The sequence below is a fragment of the Rhincodon typus genome, chromosome 7, assembly GCF_021869965.1.
Source record: "Rhincodon typus isolate 14 chromosome 7, sRhiTyp1.1, whole genome shotgun sequence".
Classification (NCBI taxonomy): Eukaryota; Metazoa; Chordata; class Chondrichthyes; order Orectolobiformes; family Rhincodontidae; genus Rhincodon; species Rhincodon typus.
The window spans coordinates 2,797,534-2,817,157 of record NC_063338.1 but is presented as its reverse complement, the minus strand read 5'-3'; the positions used below and the strand labels follow the sequence as shown (position 1 = coordinate 2,817,157).

The following is a 19,624-nucleotide window of genomic DNA, read 5'->3' as shown; positions in this document are numbered from 1 at the left end:
GTGTCTCTGTATGTGTGTGAGTGTGTGAGTGTTTGTGTGTGTGGAGATAGAGTGTGTGTGTGTATGTGTGTGTATGTGGAGAGAGAGAGTGCATTTGTGTGTGTGTGTGTAGAGAGAGAGTGTGTGTGTGGGAACGTGTGCTTGTGTGGGAGAGTGTGTGTGTGTGGGAGAGCGAGAGTGTGCGGGTGTGTGTGGGTGTGTGTGTGTGTATGCATGTCTGTGTGTGTTTGTGTGTGTGGAGGAAGTGTGTTTGTGTGTATTTATGTGTGTGTTTGTGTGTGTGGAGAGAGTGTGAGTGTGTCTGTGTGGGTGTTTGAGTGTGTGGATAGAGTTAATGTGTGTGTTTGTGTGTGTAAAGAGAGAGTGTGTTTGTGTATGTGAGTGTTTGTGTGCGTATATGTGTGTGGAGAGAGATCTGTGTGATATTGTGTGTGTGTGTGTGTGTGTGTGTGTGTGTGTGTGTGTGTGTGTGTGAGAGAGAGAGAGAGAGAGAGAGTGTATAGTGTAGTGGGGTCATCTGTAGTGTGACATGAACCCAAGATCCCGGTTAAGGCTATCCTCATGGGTACATCATGGCTCTGAATACTATAGCAAAAATCAGCATGTGTGCCACTTCCCAATGGTCATTGATGATATCCCCATTCTCAGACTTCAGTTGGCCAATAGTACTGTTAGCCAGCTGCTTTCCCTTTATAAAATTATAAATTCTGTTCTTATTATATTTTATGTACCTTGCAAGTTTCCTTTCATAATGCTTTTTAGCTCTTATAAGTCCCATTGTGACCCTTTGTTGATTTTTGTACTTGTTCTATATGAATGTATATGGTTCTTTGTGGTTTTATAAGTCCATCTTTTTACTTTGTGCTGTACCTTACTTCCTTTGATATTCATGGCTGCTTCTTTGTATGAGATGGAGCTTTTCCTTCTCTAGCATTAAATGTTTCTATGAACACCATCAACTATACCTCAGTTATTTTACCTATTTGCAGAGATTCCCAGTTTACTGTAGACAGTCTCTGCCTCATCCCATTAAAGTCAGCCTTACTTAAGTCTAAAATTTTAACATCTGATTTTTGCCTGAGTTTTACACACGCTGCATGAAACTCGATCGTGTAATGATCACTATTTGACAAATGCTCAAAACAACTAGGTCACTAATTAAATCAGGCTTATTGCTCATTACTGGATCCAATATTGATTGTCCCCTTATTACACCCAAGATATATTGCCATAGGAAACAATCGTGGACACACTCTAGAAATTCACAACCTTTCTGGCAGGTCCTCTCTCTGGCTGTCTCTCTCCCAGTCTATGTTAAAATTAAAATCCCCCACCAATACTACTCTGCCTTTACTACTTAGTGGCTTAATTTCAGCATTTATACAATATAGCAGTTCTAAACTGCTATCAGGTGGTCTATACAAGACACCTATTGCGGTTTTAGTTCCGTTATGGTTCCTCAGTTCTACCCACAAGGTCTACACTGGGTGCTTTCCCCTCATTACATTCTCCCTCACCATAGAAGTGATTCTGGTTCCAATCAGCAATGCTACTCCGCCCCCTCTGCTATTTTCTATATCCTGTAAGCTCTAAATCTTATAACCTGGTATGTTTAGCTCCCAGTCATGATCATCCTGCAGCCATGGCTCTGTAATAGGTACTTTATCATGGTTTCTAATTTGAATCTGTGCCTGTAGCTAATTTCATTCGTTCCTTAGACTCCGTGCATTTATGTTAAGAACTCTAATTTGGCTGTACACTCTATCGTGTCCTTCAGCATCTTTTTACTATTTCTCCCTCCAGGTTAACTTAAAACACTTTTTACAGTCCCACCCTGTTCATTAAACTGGCCCTGCTCGTTCATCCTATTAATGTCCAGCTTTCTTTCACATCCTGACCTGCTGCTCTACTTCCCATCAAATTCAATTCAATTCAGTTCAAATTCAATGACAAATTCTGCATTTATAAACTTCAGTAATGGTGACTGTGAAATTATCATCAATTGGAAAAACCGATTTGATTCACTAACATCTTTTAGGCAAGAAAATCCGCCATCTTTACCTGATATGGCTTACATGTGACTCCAGACACACAACAATGCGGTTGCCTCTTAACTACCATCTGAATGGCCCAGCGAGCCACTAAATTGACAGGGAATTAGGGATGGGTAAAATAATGGTCTTGCCAGCATGCCTTGAAAGAATGAAGAAAAACAATTGGGAACATCTGTACAGCAGTGAAGAGAGGAGTGATCCATGGTGGTAGCTGTCCAACACAAGAGTGCCTCAAGCAAGCTATGCTCTCGGAGGCCTTGTAAGACAATTTCAACATGATGGAAATTCAAATTTACTAGGACCATCAATGTGACCTGCAGGGCTGGGGTTGCGGGGGGGAGCGTCAGATGGGGGTGCTGGTGAAGAAGAGGGACTTGTGGTGGAGGAGGAGGAGTGCGGACAGACTTGTGGGTGTGGACCCTTGCACACGATTTTGTTTAGCCATAGTTGGACCATTTTCAGTCTGGAGGCTCATTCTGAGGTGTACTGAGAGGAAGTCTCCTGGCCAACCACCAGGAGGTAGTCTTCCAGTAAATGCCTGGCTCTGGATTCGGTCAGGGATATGCTCAGACTGTTCACTGCACACAGGAGCAAACTGCCTAAAGGGAGTGATCATTCTAATATCTGATAAGATCAATCCAATAGCTAACACGATCGATTCAGTTTCTAAGATGGTCAGTCTAATATCTGAGAGTCAATATAATTACTAATAAGATTGATCTAATTTCTGAGAGGATTGATCTAATTTCTGAGGGTCGATCTAACAACCAATAGGATCAACCTAACTTCTGAGAGGATCAATCTAATTAGCGAGAGGATATATCTAATCTCTGAGTGGATGAATCTAATTCCCAATAGGATCAATCTAATATCTATGAGAATCAACCTGATTTCTAAGGAGATCAATCTAATTTCTAAGAGGATTGATCTAATTACTGATAGGATTGATCTAATTTCTGAAGTAATTAGCAGCAAAGATCCTGTCGGTCTGCCACTGTGAACACTACACTGAGGGTTTAGCCAGTTATCAGAGTCAGTGAAAATATTGCCAAAATATGTGGGGAGATTACAAAGACCTAGCAGAATGATTTAGAAAACAGCAGCTAAATAATCAGAGATAGTAGGAACTGCAGATGCTGGAGAATCCGAGACAACAAGGTGCAAGGCTGGATGAACACAGCAGGCCAAGCAGCATCATAGGAGCAGAGAGGCTGACGTTTCGGGCCTAGACCCTTCATCAGAAAAGGGGGAGGGGAAGGGGTTTTTGAAATAAATAGGGAGAGAGTGGGAGGCGGATAGAAGAGGGATGGAGGAGAGGATAGGTGGAGAAGAAATAAACAGGTCGAAGAGGCGGGGATGGGGCCAGGAAAGGTGAGTGTAGGTAGGGAGTTAGGAAGGGGATAGGTCAGTCCAGGGAGGACGGACAGGTCAAGGGGGCGGGATGAGGTTGGTCGGTAGGAGATGGAGGTGCGGCTTGAGGTGGGAGGAGGAGATAGGTGGGAGGAAGAACAGGTTAGGGAGGCAGGGACGAGCTGGACTGGTTTTGGGATGTGGTGGGGGGAGGGGAGATTTTAAAACTTGTGAAATCCACATTGATACCATTGGGCTGCAGGGTTCCCAAGCGGAATATGAGTTGCTGTTCCTGCAACCTTCGGGTGGCATCGTTGTGGCACTGCAGGAGGCCCAGGATGGACATGTCGTCTGAGGAATGGGAGGGGGAGTTGAAATGGTTCGCGACTGGGAGGTGCAGTTGTTTGTTGCGAACCGAGCGTAGGTGTTCTGCAAAGCGGTCCCCGAGTCTCCGCTTGGTTTCCCCGATGTAGAGGAAGCCACACCGGGTACAGCGGATGCAGTATACCACATTGGCAGATGTGCAGGTGAACATCTGCTTGATGTGGAAAGTCTTCTTGGGGCCTGGGATGGGGGTGAGGGAGGAGGTATGGGGGCAGGTGTAGCACTTCCTGCGGTTGCAGGGAAAAGTGCCGGGTGTGGTGGAGCTGGAGGGGAGTGTGGAGCGGACGAGGGAGTCACGGAGAGAGTTGTTCAAGCAGGGGACACGGCAAAGGGCCTAAATGTTTCCTTCAATGTTTTAATCTTCAAGAGGGATGTGGGCATCACTGTTAGCCATTTCTGAAACTCACCCATGCTGCTGTGGATCTGGCCAGAACATTAACCTGGGGTTTTGGATTACTCATCCAGTGACATACCATTCTCATTTCAACGTGGTCCTCCAGTATGGTCATTTCAAGTTGTTACTGTTTTGCATCTGATGTTACCTTCACACATGCTACACTGCTTGACCAGGACTGACTGATATTGTAAAAATGAAAATATTATGGACTTAAACGACGTGCAAGATTCCCGATTGGAAACATGTCAATTTCTCTGTTCACTTACCGCGTAATAATGGGATCCATTGCCATGTTTGGTCCATAACAGCGAAGACTTCCTCTTCCCCCCAGGCCAGTCCTTCCATGTGGATTTCTGAAACATTCAGTTAGCATTTTTGGTAGGTCTGTAACTGGGCACTGTGTTGCCGGCAGACAGTTTTGCAAAGTATCCACTTGTGATGTAATCATTTGCAAATTCCAGGACATACCATTCTCTGCTAATTGGTGGCAGGGCCCAGGCTCACAGGCCCAAGGGTCACCATAGAGTAATAAAGGTCAAAGAGATCAACAGCACGGAAAAATGTCTTTCAGCCTATCATACCTATTCTAATCCCATTTTTCTGCAGTTGGCCCACAGTCTTATACCATAAGACCGTAAGACATAGGAGCAAAAATTAGGCCATTTGGCCCATCAAATCTGCTTTGCCATTCAGTCATGGTTGAAAAGGTTCTCAAACCCATTCTTTCACTTTGTCCTTCATAACCTTTGATCCCCTTGACAGTCAAGAACCTATGTATCTCTGTCTTAAATATACTTAATGACCTGGCCTCCACAGCCTTCTTAGAATAGCTTGAGGCAGCAGTGCTAAACACTGAGCCAACATGCTGCCAATTCATTCTGTGGCAATGAATTCCAAAGATTAACCACTCTCTGGCTGAAGAAGTTTCTCCTTATCTCTGTTCTAAGGTAAAGGTCTTCTGTTTACTCTAAGGCTGTGTCTTCAGGTCCTAGTCTCTCCTGCTAATGGAAACATCTTTCCAATGTCCACTTTATCTATGCCTTTCAGTATTCTGTAAGTTTCAGTTCGATCTCCCCTCATCCTTCTAAACTCCATCGAGTATTGAACCAGAGTCCTCAAACATTCCTCATATGTTAAGCCTTTCATTCCTGGGATCATTCTCAAAAACTTCCTCCGGACCCAGTTCCTTTGGCCCAATTCATCCTTCCTGAGATATGGTGCCCAAAATTGCTCGCAATATTCTAAATGTGGTCTGACCAGAGCCTTACAAAGCTTCAGAAGTACATCTCTGCTTTTATATTCTAGTCCTCTTGAAATAAATGCCAACATTGTACTTGCCTTCCTAACTACTAATTCAACCTGCCAGTTAATCTTCAGAGGATCCTGGACTAAGACCTCCCAAGGCCCTTTGCACTTCAGATTTCTGAATTTTCTCCCCATTTAGAAAATAGTCTATGCCTCTATTTGTCGTATCAAAGTGCATGACCTCACACTTTCCTACATTGTATTCCATCATTCCATCATGTATGCCATGGCATCGCAAGTGCACAGCTAAATACTTCTTCAGTATCATGAGGGTTTCAGCCTCAGCCACCCTTACAGGCAGTGGGTTCCAGATCCCCAGCACCATCTGGGTGAAAAGGGGTTTTCCTCACATCTCCTGTAAACCTGCTATCCCTTATCTTAAATATATGCACCTGGGTCACTGATCCCTCTATCATGAAAACAACGGTAACAAAAACTGAACTTGTGTTTGAGTGAGTTAGTAAGGGTGTAAAGGTTTGAGAAGGTGTGTGTGTGTGTGTGTGTGTGTGAGCGAGAGAGTGTGTGTGAGCGAGAGTGTGATAGTGTGAGAAAGACTGAGTGAGAGAGAATGTGACTGACATTGTGTGTGTGATTGAGAGTGTGTGTGTGACTGAGTGTGTGTGTGACTGTGAGTGTATGTGAGACCGTGAGTCTGTATCTGTGTGTTTGAGAAAGAGAGAGGTGTGTGTGATGTTTGTCCATGTGAAGATTTATCTGTATGTATGTGTGAGAGAGGTGTGTGAGTGTGAAACCCTGTACGAGTGTGTGAGAGATGTGTAAGAGAGAGAGACAGGTGTGTGTCTGTATGAGAGTGTGTGTCTGCATAAGATAGTGTGTCTGTATGACAGAGTGTGTGTGTGAGAAGGTGCAAGCGTGTGAGAGTGTGCGTGTGAGAAAGAGTGTGTGAACATGAGAGAGTGTGTGTGTAAGGGAGAGTGTGTGCATGAGTGTGTGCATGTGAGAGAGTGTGTGTGAGAGAATGTGTGTGTGAGAAAGTGAGCATGAGTATTATGGGTGTGAGAGAGAGTGAAAGTGTAAGAGAGAGAAATAGAGTGAGTTTGTGACTCTGTGTGTGTTTGTGTGTGTGGCGGCGTGCAAGACTGAGTGTGTGTGTGCGTGCGCGCGCGCGCGTGTGTGTGTGTGTGTGTGTTTGTGTGTATGTCTGTGTCTGTGTATACTCAGTATTGATCCCTGAAGCCATAAGATGATGTTCTGAGCTTTGCTGGAGCACTGCAGTAAGCCTGAGGCACAGTTGTAGGCCAGACAACACAATGGTGTGGTGAAGTGGCAGGCAACCAGAAGCTCAGGGTCACTTTTGAGGACAGAATGTGGGTGTTCAACAAAGCGGTTTTCCAGTCTGCATTTCATCTCACCAGTGTAGAGGAGACCACACTGTGAGCAGTGAAAACAGCAGAGAAATATCTTCCTCTTTACCCTATCTATGGTCCTTAATTTTATACATCTCAATCATGTTCCCTTTCAGTCTCCTCTGTTCTAAGGAAAACAACCCCAAGTCTGTCCAATCTCTCTTCATTACTTAAATTCTTCAGCCCAGGCATCATACTGGTAAATTTTCTCTGTACCCACTCCAGTACCATCACATCCCTCTTATAATGTGGATTCCAGAACTGCACACAATACCTAGCTGAGGCCTAACCAATGTTTTACACAGTTCCAGCATCACCTTCCTGCTCTTAAACTATATTCCTTGGCCAATAAAGTCAAATATCCCAGATGCATTTTTAACCACTTTATCTACATGTCCTGATACCTTAAGAGACTGGTGTACACGCATACCAAGGTCCCTTTGATCCTTGGTGCTTCCCAGGGTTCTACCGTTCATCATGTATTACATTGTCTTATGCCCAAGTGTATCACCTCATATTTATCTGGATTGAATTCCATTTGCCACTGATTAGCCTATCTGACCAGCCTGACTATATCCACGTGTAGTCCAAGTCCATCCTCCTCACTTTTTACGATTCTACCAATTTTTGTGTGGTCTGCACTGCATCCTACATTCAAACCTAAATCATTGGGTTGTAAACCCCACAGTCCCAAGAGAAGAGGTCACTAAGGTCACAGTCAAACCTTTCTGTAACAGGGGTCTGTGTGTGTGTGGACTGCCCATGCAGCCAGCTAGTCAGGTGGCACATCTGAGATGGACATGGAACAACTATCCCCAAACTGTCAGTGGGTTGGGATTGTGAAGGAGGGAGCAGGTGGTTTGCCACACAATAGATAAATACAAGGTGAGATCACATTGGGTTAGGGGTAATTTATTAGTTTAGATAGAGGATTGGCTAACCAACAGAAAGCAGAGAGTTGGGATAAATGGGTCTTTTTATGGTTGGCAGGATGTAACTAGTGGGATGCTATAGAGTTTGGTCCTTTGGCCCCAACTATTTATAATTTACGTTCATAACTTGGATGTACGAATAGAAAGTACTATAGTCAAATTTGCAAATGACACTAAAAGAAGTGGGAAAGTAAGTTGCACTAATGAAATAAGAAGTTTACAAATGAATTTGGATAGGTTAGGTGAACGCTGGGCCAATACTAGAAAATGAAGTTCAATGTGGATAGGTGTAAGGTTATCCATTTTCGTCAAATGCTAATTGTTATCTAAATGGAGAGATACTTTGCAAAGCTTTGGTGCAGAGAGGTATGGATTTTCTCGTGGATGAATCACAGAAAACCAATATGTAGGTACAGCAGGTAATAAGGAAGGCAAATACAATTCTGGCATTTGTTGCTAAGGTAGAGAGTATAAAAGTAGGGAAGTGATCCTGTAACTGTACAAGGTATTAGTGAGACTGCGCCTGGAGTAATCCATAGTTTTGGTCCCCTTGGTGGAGGTGCCAATTTGTAGTCGCACTGGAGGCAGTTCAGAGAAGATTTACCAGATTGATTCCAGAGGTGAGTGGTTTAGAAGAATAAGAGAAGATATAATTGAGGTGTGTAAGATCTAAACAGGATTGACAAAGTAGACATAGAGAGGATGTCACCTCATGTGGAGCCATTTAGAATGAGAGGTCATAATTTTAGGATAAGGTGTGGCAGATTTAAAACAGAGATCAAGAGAAGTTATTTCTCTCAACAGGTTATGAATCTGTGAAATTCACTACCCTAAGGTATAGTGGATTCTGGGTCATTAAACAAATTTAAGGAGACAGCGTAAAGATTTGAAATTAGTAATTGGTGTAAGGGTCATGGAGATTAGGCAGGAAAGTGGAGTTGAGACCAAGATGAGATCAGCCATGATCATATCAAATGGCAGAGCAGGCTCAAGGGATTGAATGTAGACAAACAGGAGGCTTGAAGAACACAGCAGGCCAGGCAGTATCTGCAGCAACATTTCAGGTATTACCCTTCTTCAGGACTGGATGCAGGGGTAGGGAGATCTGAATAGTCTACTCCTGCTCCTAGTTTCAATTGCCTTATGTATTTGACTGGCCCATGCTTGCAAGGCTCAGAGCATATTGTTTCAACATAAGATGTAATTCTTCAATTGGACAACACTTGCTGAAAAATCCAGACTGGGCTAAGCATCAGGCTGACAAGAAATTTAAGATTATCTATCAGGTTGCATTGTGGCTCACTTGCTAGAATCTATGTATATTCACACCTGTAGTCCCTGTCCTTTGCAAACTAAAAGAATATTAGAACAAGAGGTCAGGAGCTGCCACTTCTTGGTGCAATCCACATGACGATGCCTTGACCAATCAAATTCAACTGTCCTGGTTTGAATTTAAGCCAAAACTGAACAGTGAACTCTTTCCTGTCACATCCACCATGGTCACTGATTATGAGATGGACAATGTCTTTGAATTAGTGCTAAAAGCTTACAAACAAAAATGTAGAAATTTAAGAAAGGAACAGTAACCATGGAATAAAAGCAGGAAAAATGCTGGAAACCATCAGTAGGTCAAACAGCATCTCTTGAGCAACACAAAGTTATAATTTCAGGTCGAGATTACTTTTCATTGGACTATCTTCAATATTTTATTGTTCTCTCTGAGGGCCAGCAGTGGTAGAAATTCTCTTGCACAGTGTGCTGTGAAGGCTGGATTTTTGTAGATATTCAAAGCCAAATTAAACAGATTTTTGATGTTCAACAGTGTCAAGGGAGGGAATGGAATAAGGCAAGTAAGTAAAGTTAAAGCCGTAACCAGATCAACTATGACTGTTTTCAATGATGGAGCAGGTTTGCGGGGCTGAATGGCCAATGTATAATTTTATTAGGCTGTTACATTTGCTAACTTCCAAATCGTGGGTCTGCTTTTAGATCTCGTAAGTTTTAGAAAATCACATCCAGTGTGTTCAGTGCTTCTGCGGCAACTATTTGAGAAGCCAAAGATGCAGTTTCTCAGGTCCTGGGGATTTGTTTTCCTTTAGCTTCTCAAATATACTGGCTAGGTGGAGACTGTTTAAATTACCAACTACAGCTATACATGTTGGCTATTGATGTTGCCCATAGTGGCCAATCGGTTGATTATGGTCTGCATTGTTTGGGATTTTGCATTAGTGATATTGAGGGAGCACTGACTATTTTAGGTACTCTCTATCTTATAATACTGGCTAAAAACAGGGAACATTTGATTTACACTTTCCCACTAAACACTGCTGCCAGGAATGGAACAGGTTTAACACAGGGCTTGTCTAAATTGATCCATCTAACAATACTTCCTGGAAAAGGTAAAGCTGCCTCTACACACGATTAATTAATCATGTCCAGTTAATTATAGAGTCATGCCTTCATGTTATCGTCCCAGGAAATACCCCCATGATTGCAACAGCACAAATTAGATACAGAATAAAGGTCCCTCCATACTCAAACATCAGACTTTGCCGGGCAAATGTAGTGCAGGTTCTGCTCTAGCACTCTTGTAGCTAAGAACTGGGAGCTGTCCCAGAGCCAATCATATCTATCCACTTATCAACAAAGCACAGTCAAACAGACTGATTTACTGTTCATTACTTTATTGTTATTTTTGGGATGTCACCGTTCATGTGGTAGCTCCTACATTTAGCTTTATTTAAAGCTTCATTTTGCTAGTTAAATTGGAAGAACGTAGGACTTCTTAATGCAGTCCAGCTACAACGTGACTTGATCTCTTGGATCCCAACATAATGTTATCGTGGACTCCCATGCATTAAATCACTCTCTCAGGAAGGACTGCGCTCTGTCCCAATTGTTGGGGGACTCGGGGGAGGTGGGTGTCTTTATGACAATCAGAGGTTCAATGCCTAGAATGCCTCTGCTCTCAGTGTAACCTGTCTCTGGTTTATGAGTGTGTCTCCAGTGCTCAGCAGCCATTGTCCCAAGAAAATCTGATGTGTGAATCTGCACCAGGAATTTTATGTCACTGGAGTCATGTGAACCACACCAAACTTGTCAAAAGGCCTTAACATTTGATCATAGCAATGAGCTACAGCAATTCACAACTTTTTGCTTGTGGTTTGATAATTCATGAAAGGAATTATGATGGTGATTTAAAAAAAGACAAATTACCAGTGCTTGAGTCCTGGCATTCAAATATGTCAGATATGATTCCCTTACATATCCACATTCAGGTCATGTCTGTGCCATTTATACAGAAGATTGAGAAAAGGAAGAATTTACTTCCAGTGAAATTAAGTCAGGGCAGTTTTCTCAATGTTTGTTGAAAAGGCGCTCTGAAGAGATTTACCAGGATGTTGCCGGGTATGGAAGGCGTGACTTATTAGGAATGGTTGGATAGGCTAGGACTTTTTTCACTGGAGTGTGAAAGGTTGAGACATGACCTGATAGAAGATTATAAAATAATAAGAGGTATAGATAGAGTAGTGGTAGTTGTCTTTTCCCTAAGATGGGGAATTTCAAGACTAGGGGACACATTTTTAAGGTGAGAGGAGAGAGATTTAAAAAAAGATGAGCCAAATTTTTTGCACAGATGCTCGTTCACATGTGGAAAGAACTCTCTAAGGAAGTGTTGGATGCGGGTACAATTACAACATTTAAAAAAAACATTTGGATGAATATATAAATAGGAAAGGTTTGGAGGGATATGGGCCGGCAGCAGGCAGATGGGACTAGTTTAGTTTGGGATTATGTTCGGCATGGACTGGTTAGACTGAAGGGTCTGTTTCCGTGCTGTATGAATTTATGACCCTATGGCTACATAATGAGTTTGAACAGTAATTCTCTGAATTGTTTGGTCTTGTTGGGTCTATGAAACAGTGCTGTGAATATCTTTGTGAATGTATAAGCATATAGATTTATACAGGTATTTATATATATGTATAAACATTTGTTTTAAATGCACTCCAGATTGGTGGTTATAAAATAGTGACAAAAAACCCTTAAGTATATCAATAATTTTGGAATTAAGGAGGTTCAGCTATATTCCACCTACCACAGATGTGTATTAGAATAGGCTGATCAATCAATTCTGAAGATGATCCCTGATCTTACTGAAAGAAGTTTGGAGAATCCTTGTAAAAATACATTGCTCGAACAAGCAAAAACAACAGTTGAGTCAAGATGGCATTTGTTTATCATCTGAAAAAGGTTCAAGAGGAAAACACTGTTCAACTCACAGGGGTAATGATTCCTCAAGCCTATGAGTGTCCGGGCCTGCATCTCTGATCTTGAAGGTTTTACTTTTTGCCAACCTGGAAAAGAGTGAGGCAATGTCAATTTGGATGGAGAAAGTATGTTACTGTGCTGTGCAGAGGGGAAAGTGGATGGAACTTGGTCATGGGGCTTGAATCCAATTTTGGAGGTCATGTCATCAGCCTCTGGCATACCCAAATGTAACCAAAGGTGTTTTTTAATCAGAGATAGTAGCACCTCAAGCCGCACCCCCATTTCCTACCTACTAACCTCATCCCACCCCCTTGACCTGTCCGTCCTCCCTGGACTGACCTATCTCCTCCCTACCTCCCAACCTACACTCACCTTTACTGGCTCCATCCCTGCCTCTTTGACCTGTCTGTTTCCTCTCCACCTATTTTCTCCTATATCTATCTTCTATCCGCCTCCCCCTCTCTCCCTATTTATTTCAGAACCCCCTTCCCCTCCCCCATTTCTGATGAAGGGTCTAGGCCCAAAACGTCAGCCTTCCTGCTCCTCTGATGCTGCTTGGCCTGCTGTGTTCATCCAGCTCTACACCTTGTTATCTCCGTGTTTTTTAATCCTTTGCTTTCATGTTACTGAGTAGAGAGTGATAACTAAATCGTTTTCAGTCCTAGTGCTTAGCTGCAGACTCTGGCTTGTCCTAGGAAAATGTTATTTTGTAGGCACTCCTTGTGTGTCAGTGCAGACAATGAGAGACAGCAAACTGTTTTGTGATGGAGGGGGTAGCAAAGCAAAATCTCACTGTGCCATTGACAAGGCCACATCCAGTGATAGGAGAAGCAAGATCTTCCAGGAACAAGGGTAAATATAATGTTTAGCTGCTCTCTATCATCAGGGATGAAATTTGGTACCTTCTGTATTATAAAACTGAGACAGACTGAAAGAAGAACTCAACAAGCAGACAGCCCCAAATCTTTATTTCTCCAGTTTAGCACTCTCTAACAATCCTGCATCATCTTGATCAAGTATTTTCAGAAAAACCTCAGTACATATAACTACGCATCTCCTCACTTCATACAAAATGCATTGATCTGAAACATCTCTGATGGTTTTAGCCAGTTTGATTTATTAATTATATGCTAGGCTCTTCCCTCAACTGTGTTTTACACTTATCAAGGTGAGAAACTTTAGTTCACCGTGGCACTTCCAGGGTAGAAGTGGAAAATTTATTAATGCTACAGAGCAAAAGGGGGCCATTTGACCCATTGTGTCTACACTGACTCTCTGGTCATTGATATGTAGAGCCAGTTTACTGCCTTTTCCCTGCAACTCTGCACCTTGCTCCTATTTAAATAATCATCAAATGTCCCTTTTGAATGTTTTAATTGAACCTCCACCACATTCCAAGGCACTGCATTCCATATTTGCTGGGTGAAAAAGGTTTGCTCACCTCACATTTGCTTTGTTTGCAAATTACCGGTTATCTGCACCCTCTTGTTCTTGATTCTTTTACAAGTAGAAATAATTTCTCCCTATTCACTTTGTCCATACCTATCATGATTTTGGAAATTTCTATCATATCTCCACCTGGCCTATCTCAAAGCTACTCAACTTCTCTAATCTACCTTCAAAGCTGAAGTTTTGCATCCCTGGAACTATTCTTGTGACACTCTTCTGCATTCACAATCTTTCTAAGGTGTGCTGTCCAGAATTGGAACAATATTCCAGCTGAGGTCGAACCAGTGTCTTAAACAGTTTCAGCATCATATTCTTGCTCTTGTGCTCTTGTCCCTATTAATAAAACCAGGATACTGTATGCTTAACTGACTGATCTCACCACCTGTCCTGTCACCTTCAATGATCTGTGCACATACACAGCTGCATGCCCTTTAGAATTAGTACCAAAGAACAAACAAAGAACAAAGAAAATTACAGCACAGGAACGGGCCCTTCGGCCCTCCAAGTCTGCACCGATTCAGATCCTCTATCTAAACCTGTTGCCTATTTTCCGAGGATCTGTATCCCTCTGCTCCCTTCCCATTCATGTATCTGTCTAGATACATCTTAAATGACGCTATCGTGCCCGCTTCTACCACCTCTGCTAGCAACGCGTTCCAGGCACCCACCACCCTCTGCGTAAAGAACTTTCCATGCATATCTCCCTTAAACTTTTCCCCTCTCGCCTTGAAATCGTGACCCCAGTAATTGAGTCCCCCACTCTGGGGAAAAGCTTCTTGCTATCCACCCTGTCTATACCTCTCATGATTTTGTAGACCTCAATCAGGGTCCCCCTCAACCTCCATCTTTCTAATGTAAATAATCCTAATCTACTCAACCTCTCTTCATAGCTAGCGCCCTCCATACCAGACAACATCCTGGTGAACCTCCTCTGCACCCTCTCCAAAGCATCCACATCCTTTTGGTAATGTGGCGACCAGAACTGTACGCAGTATTCCAAATGTGGCCGAACCAAAGTCCTATACAACTGTAACATGACCTGCCAACTCTTGTACTCAATGCCCCATCTGATGAATGAAAGCATGCCATATGCCTTCTTGACCACTCTATCGACCTGCATTGCCACCTTCAGGGTACAATGGACCTGAACACCCAGACCTCTCTGCGCATCAATTTTCCCCAGGGCTTTTCCATTTACTGTATGGTTCGCTCTTGAATTGGATCTTCCAAAATGCATCACCTCGCATTTGTCTGGATTGAACTCCATCTGCCATTTCTCCACCCAACTCTCCAATCTATCTATATTCTGCTGCATTCTCCGACAGTCCCCTTCACTATCTGCTACTCCACCAATTTTAGTGTCACCTGCAAACTTGCTAATCAGACCATCTATACCTTCCTCCGGATCATTTATGTATATCACAAACAACAGTGGTCCCAACACGGATCCCTGTGGAACACCACTGGTCACAGTTCTCCATTTTGAGAAACTCCCTTCCACTACAACTCTCTGTCTCCTGTTGCCCAGCCAGTTCTCTATCCATCTAGCTAGTAAACCCTGGACCCAACGCGACTTCACTGTCTCCATCAGTCTACCATGGGGAACCTTATCAAACGCCTTACTGAAGTCCAAGTATCTGACATCCACAGCCCTTCCCTCATCTATCAGCCTTGTCATCTCCTCAAAGAATTCTATCAAGTTGGTAAGACCTTTTATTTTATATCACTGCTTCAGGTTCTTTGTATCAAAATGTATCATCTGACATTTCTCTGCATTGAACTTCATCTGCTACTTATCCGTCCACTCTATCAACTCGTCATTTTGACGTTTCACACTGCCCGCCTCATGGAGTCATAGTGTCATACAGCATGGAAACAGACCCTTCTGTCCAACCAGTCCATGCCGATCATAATCCCAAATAAAACTAGTCCCACCTGCCTGCTCTTGGCCCATATCCCTCCAAACCTCACCAATTCATGTACCAATCCAAAAATCTTTAAAATGTTGTAACTGTACCCACATCATCCACTTCCTCAGGAAGTTTATTCCACACATGAACCACCCTCTGTGTAAAAAATAGTTTACAATTCTCAAGTTTTGTATCATCTGCAAACTTTGAAATTGTCCCCTGCACATCAAGATCTATCATTATAGAAATCAGAACCAGCAAGGGTCCCAAACAAGTTGCCACTACAAACCTTCTCTAGCCTGAAAAATATCCATGAGTCATTATTTCTCGGCTACTCATACTCAGTAAGTTCCAACTCCACTGTCCATCAAACACTTCTAGAGCAGATACAAAACAGATCAAACACAGAGAAAGGCATTCCAGATACAGCACAGGTTAGATACAGACTAGGAGACTCCCAAGGCAGATGCAGCACCGTTTTAAATATAGAGAAAGGCACTCCAGATACATCACAGGTCAGATATGAAGTCGAGGACCTCCAGGGCACAAAACAGCATGGGTTAGATACAGAGAAAAACACGCGTAAGGCAAATACAGCATGGGGTTAAACTCCTTTTATCTATCTCTGAGTAAAGTTCCATTTATTTAATGTTTTTAACCTCAAAAATGATGGACTTTTCATATTCCTTACCCAATGTCCTCTGAACCTTCATGGTTACATGGTTAGTTTTGTTCTGAACCTGTGGCTGCTCTGTTTTGTGACTGCTGGTGATTGGAAGTTGGCCAGCTGACATAAGAGATCTCTGCCAGTTTGCACATACCCAATACAGTTAATGCCCAAGAGAAGTGAAATACAAGTACCCTGTTGAGCCCTTACCCAGCAGAGTGATCTCCTCCTGCTGTTTCAGTTGTGTAAACAGGAGGGGCATATCCATCAAACTTAACCTACAAAAGGAATTGGTTGAAAGATTAGGAAATATTTAGGCAACAGATAAATCAATGCAATGATTATTATTTGAAGTCAAGACAGAAAAATTGATTAAAATCAGAATCCACATAAGTGTCAAGATTAGAGGAGTACCAGGACTTTGATTGGATGTAGGACTTGAGGACAAGACAGAGAGTGAGAACCATCTGAAGGCAAAGGGCACAGTGACTGAATGCAAGGGAAACTGTGGGGATGATCCACAGGTGGCCCTACCCCTGACTTATGTTCCTCCCAGTCAGTAAGGAGGGGTGATCAGCCAATCATGGGAGAACCGTCTTGTCTTTGGAACCAATCTTGTGAACATTTGCAATTTACGTATTGTTCCTAAGATGTGAAGGCGTAGTCTTACTAAAACTCCATATAACTGTAGCAAAACCTCTTTTGTGCACACCAATCCCTTGAAATAAAGACCCACTTGGCTTCTTTAATAGTTTGCATTCTGAATCTGTGTTACTTGTACACACCAGCCTTTTTGAATATCAACATTTATAGGTTTAACATTAACAAGTTCCAAAGAAGGGTCAAGTAGGACTCGAAATGTTAAGTCTGTGTCCCTCTCCACTGATGTTGAGTATCCTCAGCATTCTTTGTTTGTTTTATAAATTTAACACCTTTTAAAAAATATTCTTTTTTATTCCTACAACCAGGGTGAAAACCTCATGTTTCCCCACTTTATACTCCATCTGTCACCTTCCTACTTTCTCACTTCAATATGTCCATACCTCTATGCAGTCTCTGTGTCCTCCTCCTTCTCACTGAGCTTTGTATCATCACCAAATGTAGGTACTGTTGGGAAGTTGGGTGGAATACTTGTAGATGGGAAGGCAGTACGTAAGAACTTGGTGTTTTTAAAATATTGATGCTTATAAAATGTGATGGAGAAAGAATGTGTGGTCCCTTTAAAAGATGATGTGTTTTTTCTAGGCTTAGAGATTTAAAAAAATGTGCAGGTGCACAGAGAGCTCATGAAAATTGAAATATTGTATCAAAAGGCTGTGTGGTTAGCAACCCAGGAAAGTAGTTTGTTTTGTTATTAAGGCAACCAGTTTGAAAATCAGCCAATTAATTTAAACCAGATTTAAAGGCTAAATACCAATGAAAATTAAATCTGATGGTTTTGACAAGCTAGGATGAATCCTATTGTAAGAAATTAATAGGTCATAAAGGGTATAAAAGAAGAGGGCATTTGAAAATCTGTGTGAGAGCAACTAATAGAGTTACAATCCAGCAGCTCTAAAGAGAAAATGACCGGCTCTCACAGAACTCTCTAAGCTCTCAAAATATCAATCAGCTAACTAAAAGTATTAGGCACTCTTAGCTAATATTCCTGATACAGGAAGTTGATGGAGATAGGTGTTCCTGACTGAAGATCAGTGGAGAGGGTGCAGAGCATTCCAGAAGACTTATCCTGGTTATAATTTTGAGAGACTATGTTTTAATTTTTTTTATTAATTTGGTTTTTGGAACAGCATACTATTACAATTTTATTTTATTCAGAAGAGTTAGTAGTTAAGAAGGAATTGTTTGGTTTTGTCACTGTTAGATTTAGAATCAAGATAGAATCATAGAATCCCTACAGTGGTGAAACAGGCCCTTCCACCCAACAAGTCCACACTGACCCTCAGAGCATCCCACCCAGACCAACCCCCTATAATCCACCTAATCTACACATCCCTGAACATTACAGGCAATTTAGCATAGCCAATCCACCTAGTCTGCACATCTTTGGACTATGGGATGAAACCAGAGCACCTGGAGGAAACCCACGCAGACACAGGGAGAATTGCAAACTCCACACAGATAGTCACCCAAGGGTGGAATTGAACCCGGGTCCCTGGCGCTGTGAGGCAGCAATGTTCACCACTGATTATTAATTGATGATTATACAGTGACTATCATGAGTTTATTTCATTTAACCTCCCCTTTATAACAGATTGGGAGGTGAGAGGCAGTTTATACCACTTTTCACACTTTTTTTAATAGGTTATAAGGTGGGGTGCTCCTCTCAGGGTATTTTGGTTTAGTTATCAGAGGGGGGTTAAACTCTGCTTTATAACAATACGTTATCCTCTATCTCTTTGTCTAAATAATTTGGGTACTGATTATAAATGGTTGCTGTCCCAATGCTACCTCTGTGATACTCCAAATGTCACCTCCTGACAACCTGAAAATCACCCAGTTATGCCTACTCCCTGCTCCTGTCCTTTAACCAATTCTCCATCTGTGCTGTATATGACCTATACTGGTATTACCTCATTCAAACTACTTATTACATTCTCAAAGAACTCCAATCAATTTGCCAAACACAGTTTCCTGTTCTCTAAGCCATGTTGACTCTAACTGATTGATTGTTTTCTTAGCACTTGAAGACTTCTTTACCAATATATTCCAGCACTCTGCTGATGGCTGATGTCAGGTTAACATTTCTCTCAAACAGTGGGGATCCAATTCTTTGGGATCTTTCTGGAATCTAGCATCATAAACAATGTGTCCAGTATCTCTTATAGAGACTTAGGCCATCAGGCCCTGAGCATTGATAGGCTTTTAACGTCTTAAATTCTCTATTACCTTGCACTCTATTGATATTAATCACTTTAACTCTCCAATGCTAATTAGCCCCAGGTTACCCTTTAGTACTGCTGTGTAGTTTTTCTCTTCTACAGTGAAGAGCAGCACACAATAGTTATTCAAAGTCTCTACCATTTCCTCGCTCTCCATGATAATTTCTTCTTACTCCTTGGCACCCTTTGTAACAGTATAAACCCAACACCTCTCTCTTCAGTTCTGAAGAAGCATCACATTGGACTCAAAACATGAACTCTCCACAGATGCTGCTGAGTTTCTCCTGCAATTTTGGTTTCTTTAATATAATTCTGACTTGGTCTCCAACATTTCCTTTACCTACTGTATTCTTTATGCCCATAAAAGCTCTTGAAATATGTTTTTATATTCCTGGTTAGTTTATTCTCATTCTTGTTTCTCCCTTTTATTTTGGTTTCTCTTTGCTTTCTTTGAATATTCTTTTTATAATTCTGCACAGAGTTTGGCTCCAGGCAAACAGGCAGTGTTTCTTACCAACTAAATCCAGGTCACTGACATCTCTGTCAGTATATGATGTTGTTGCTATTACAGAGGAACTATGATGTTGTTGCTATTACAGAGACTTGGTTAAGGGAGGGACAGGATTGGCAGCTTAATGTTCCAGTACACAGATGT

At 42.1% G+C, this 19,624-nt stretch overlaps 1 protein-coding gene across 1 annotated transcript in view; it reads right to left on the bottom strand.

Annotated features, from left to right (window-relative positions):
• LOC109937802 (transient receptor potential cation channel subfamily M member 2-like) overlaps window positions 1-19,126 on the bottom strand; it is a 32,308-nt gene extending 13,182 nt beyond the window's left edge. The window contains exons 1-4 of the mRNA XM_048598667.1: window positions 19,046-19,126; window positions 16,298-16,365; window positions 12,073-12,147; window positions 4,452-4,538 (exon numbers count right to left, since the gene is read on the bottom strand). Coding sequence (XP_048454624.1) covers window positions 4,452-4,538; window positions 12,073-12,147; window positions 16,298-16,365; window positions 19,046-19,126 — 311 coding nt within the window. The remainder of the gene's footprint in view (window positions 1-4,451; window positions 4,539-12,072; window positions 12,148-16,297; window positions 16,366-19,045) is intronic.
• Window positions 19,127-19,624: the final 498 nt, after the last annotated feature.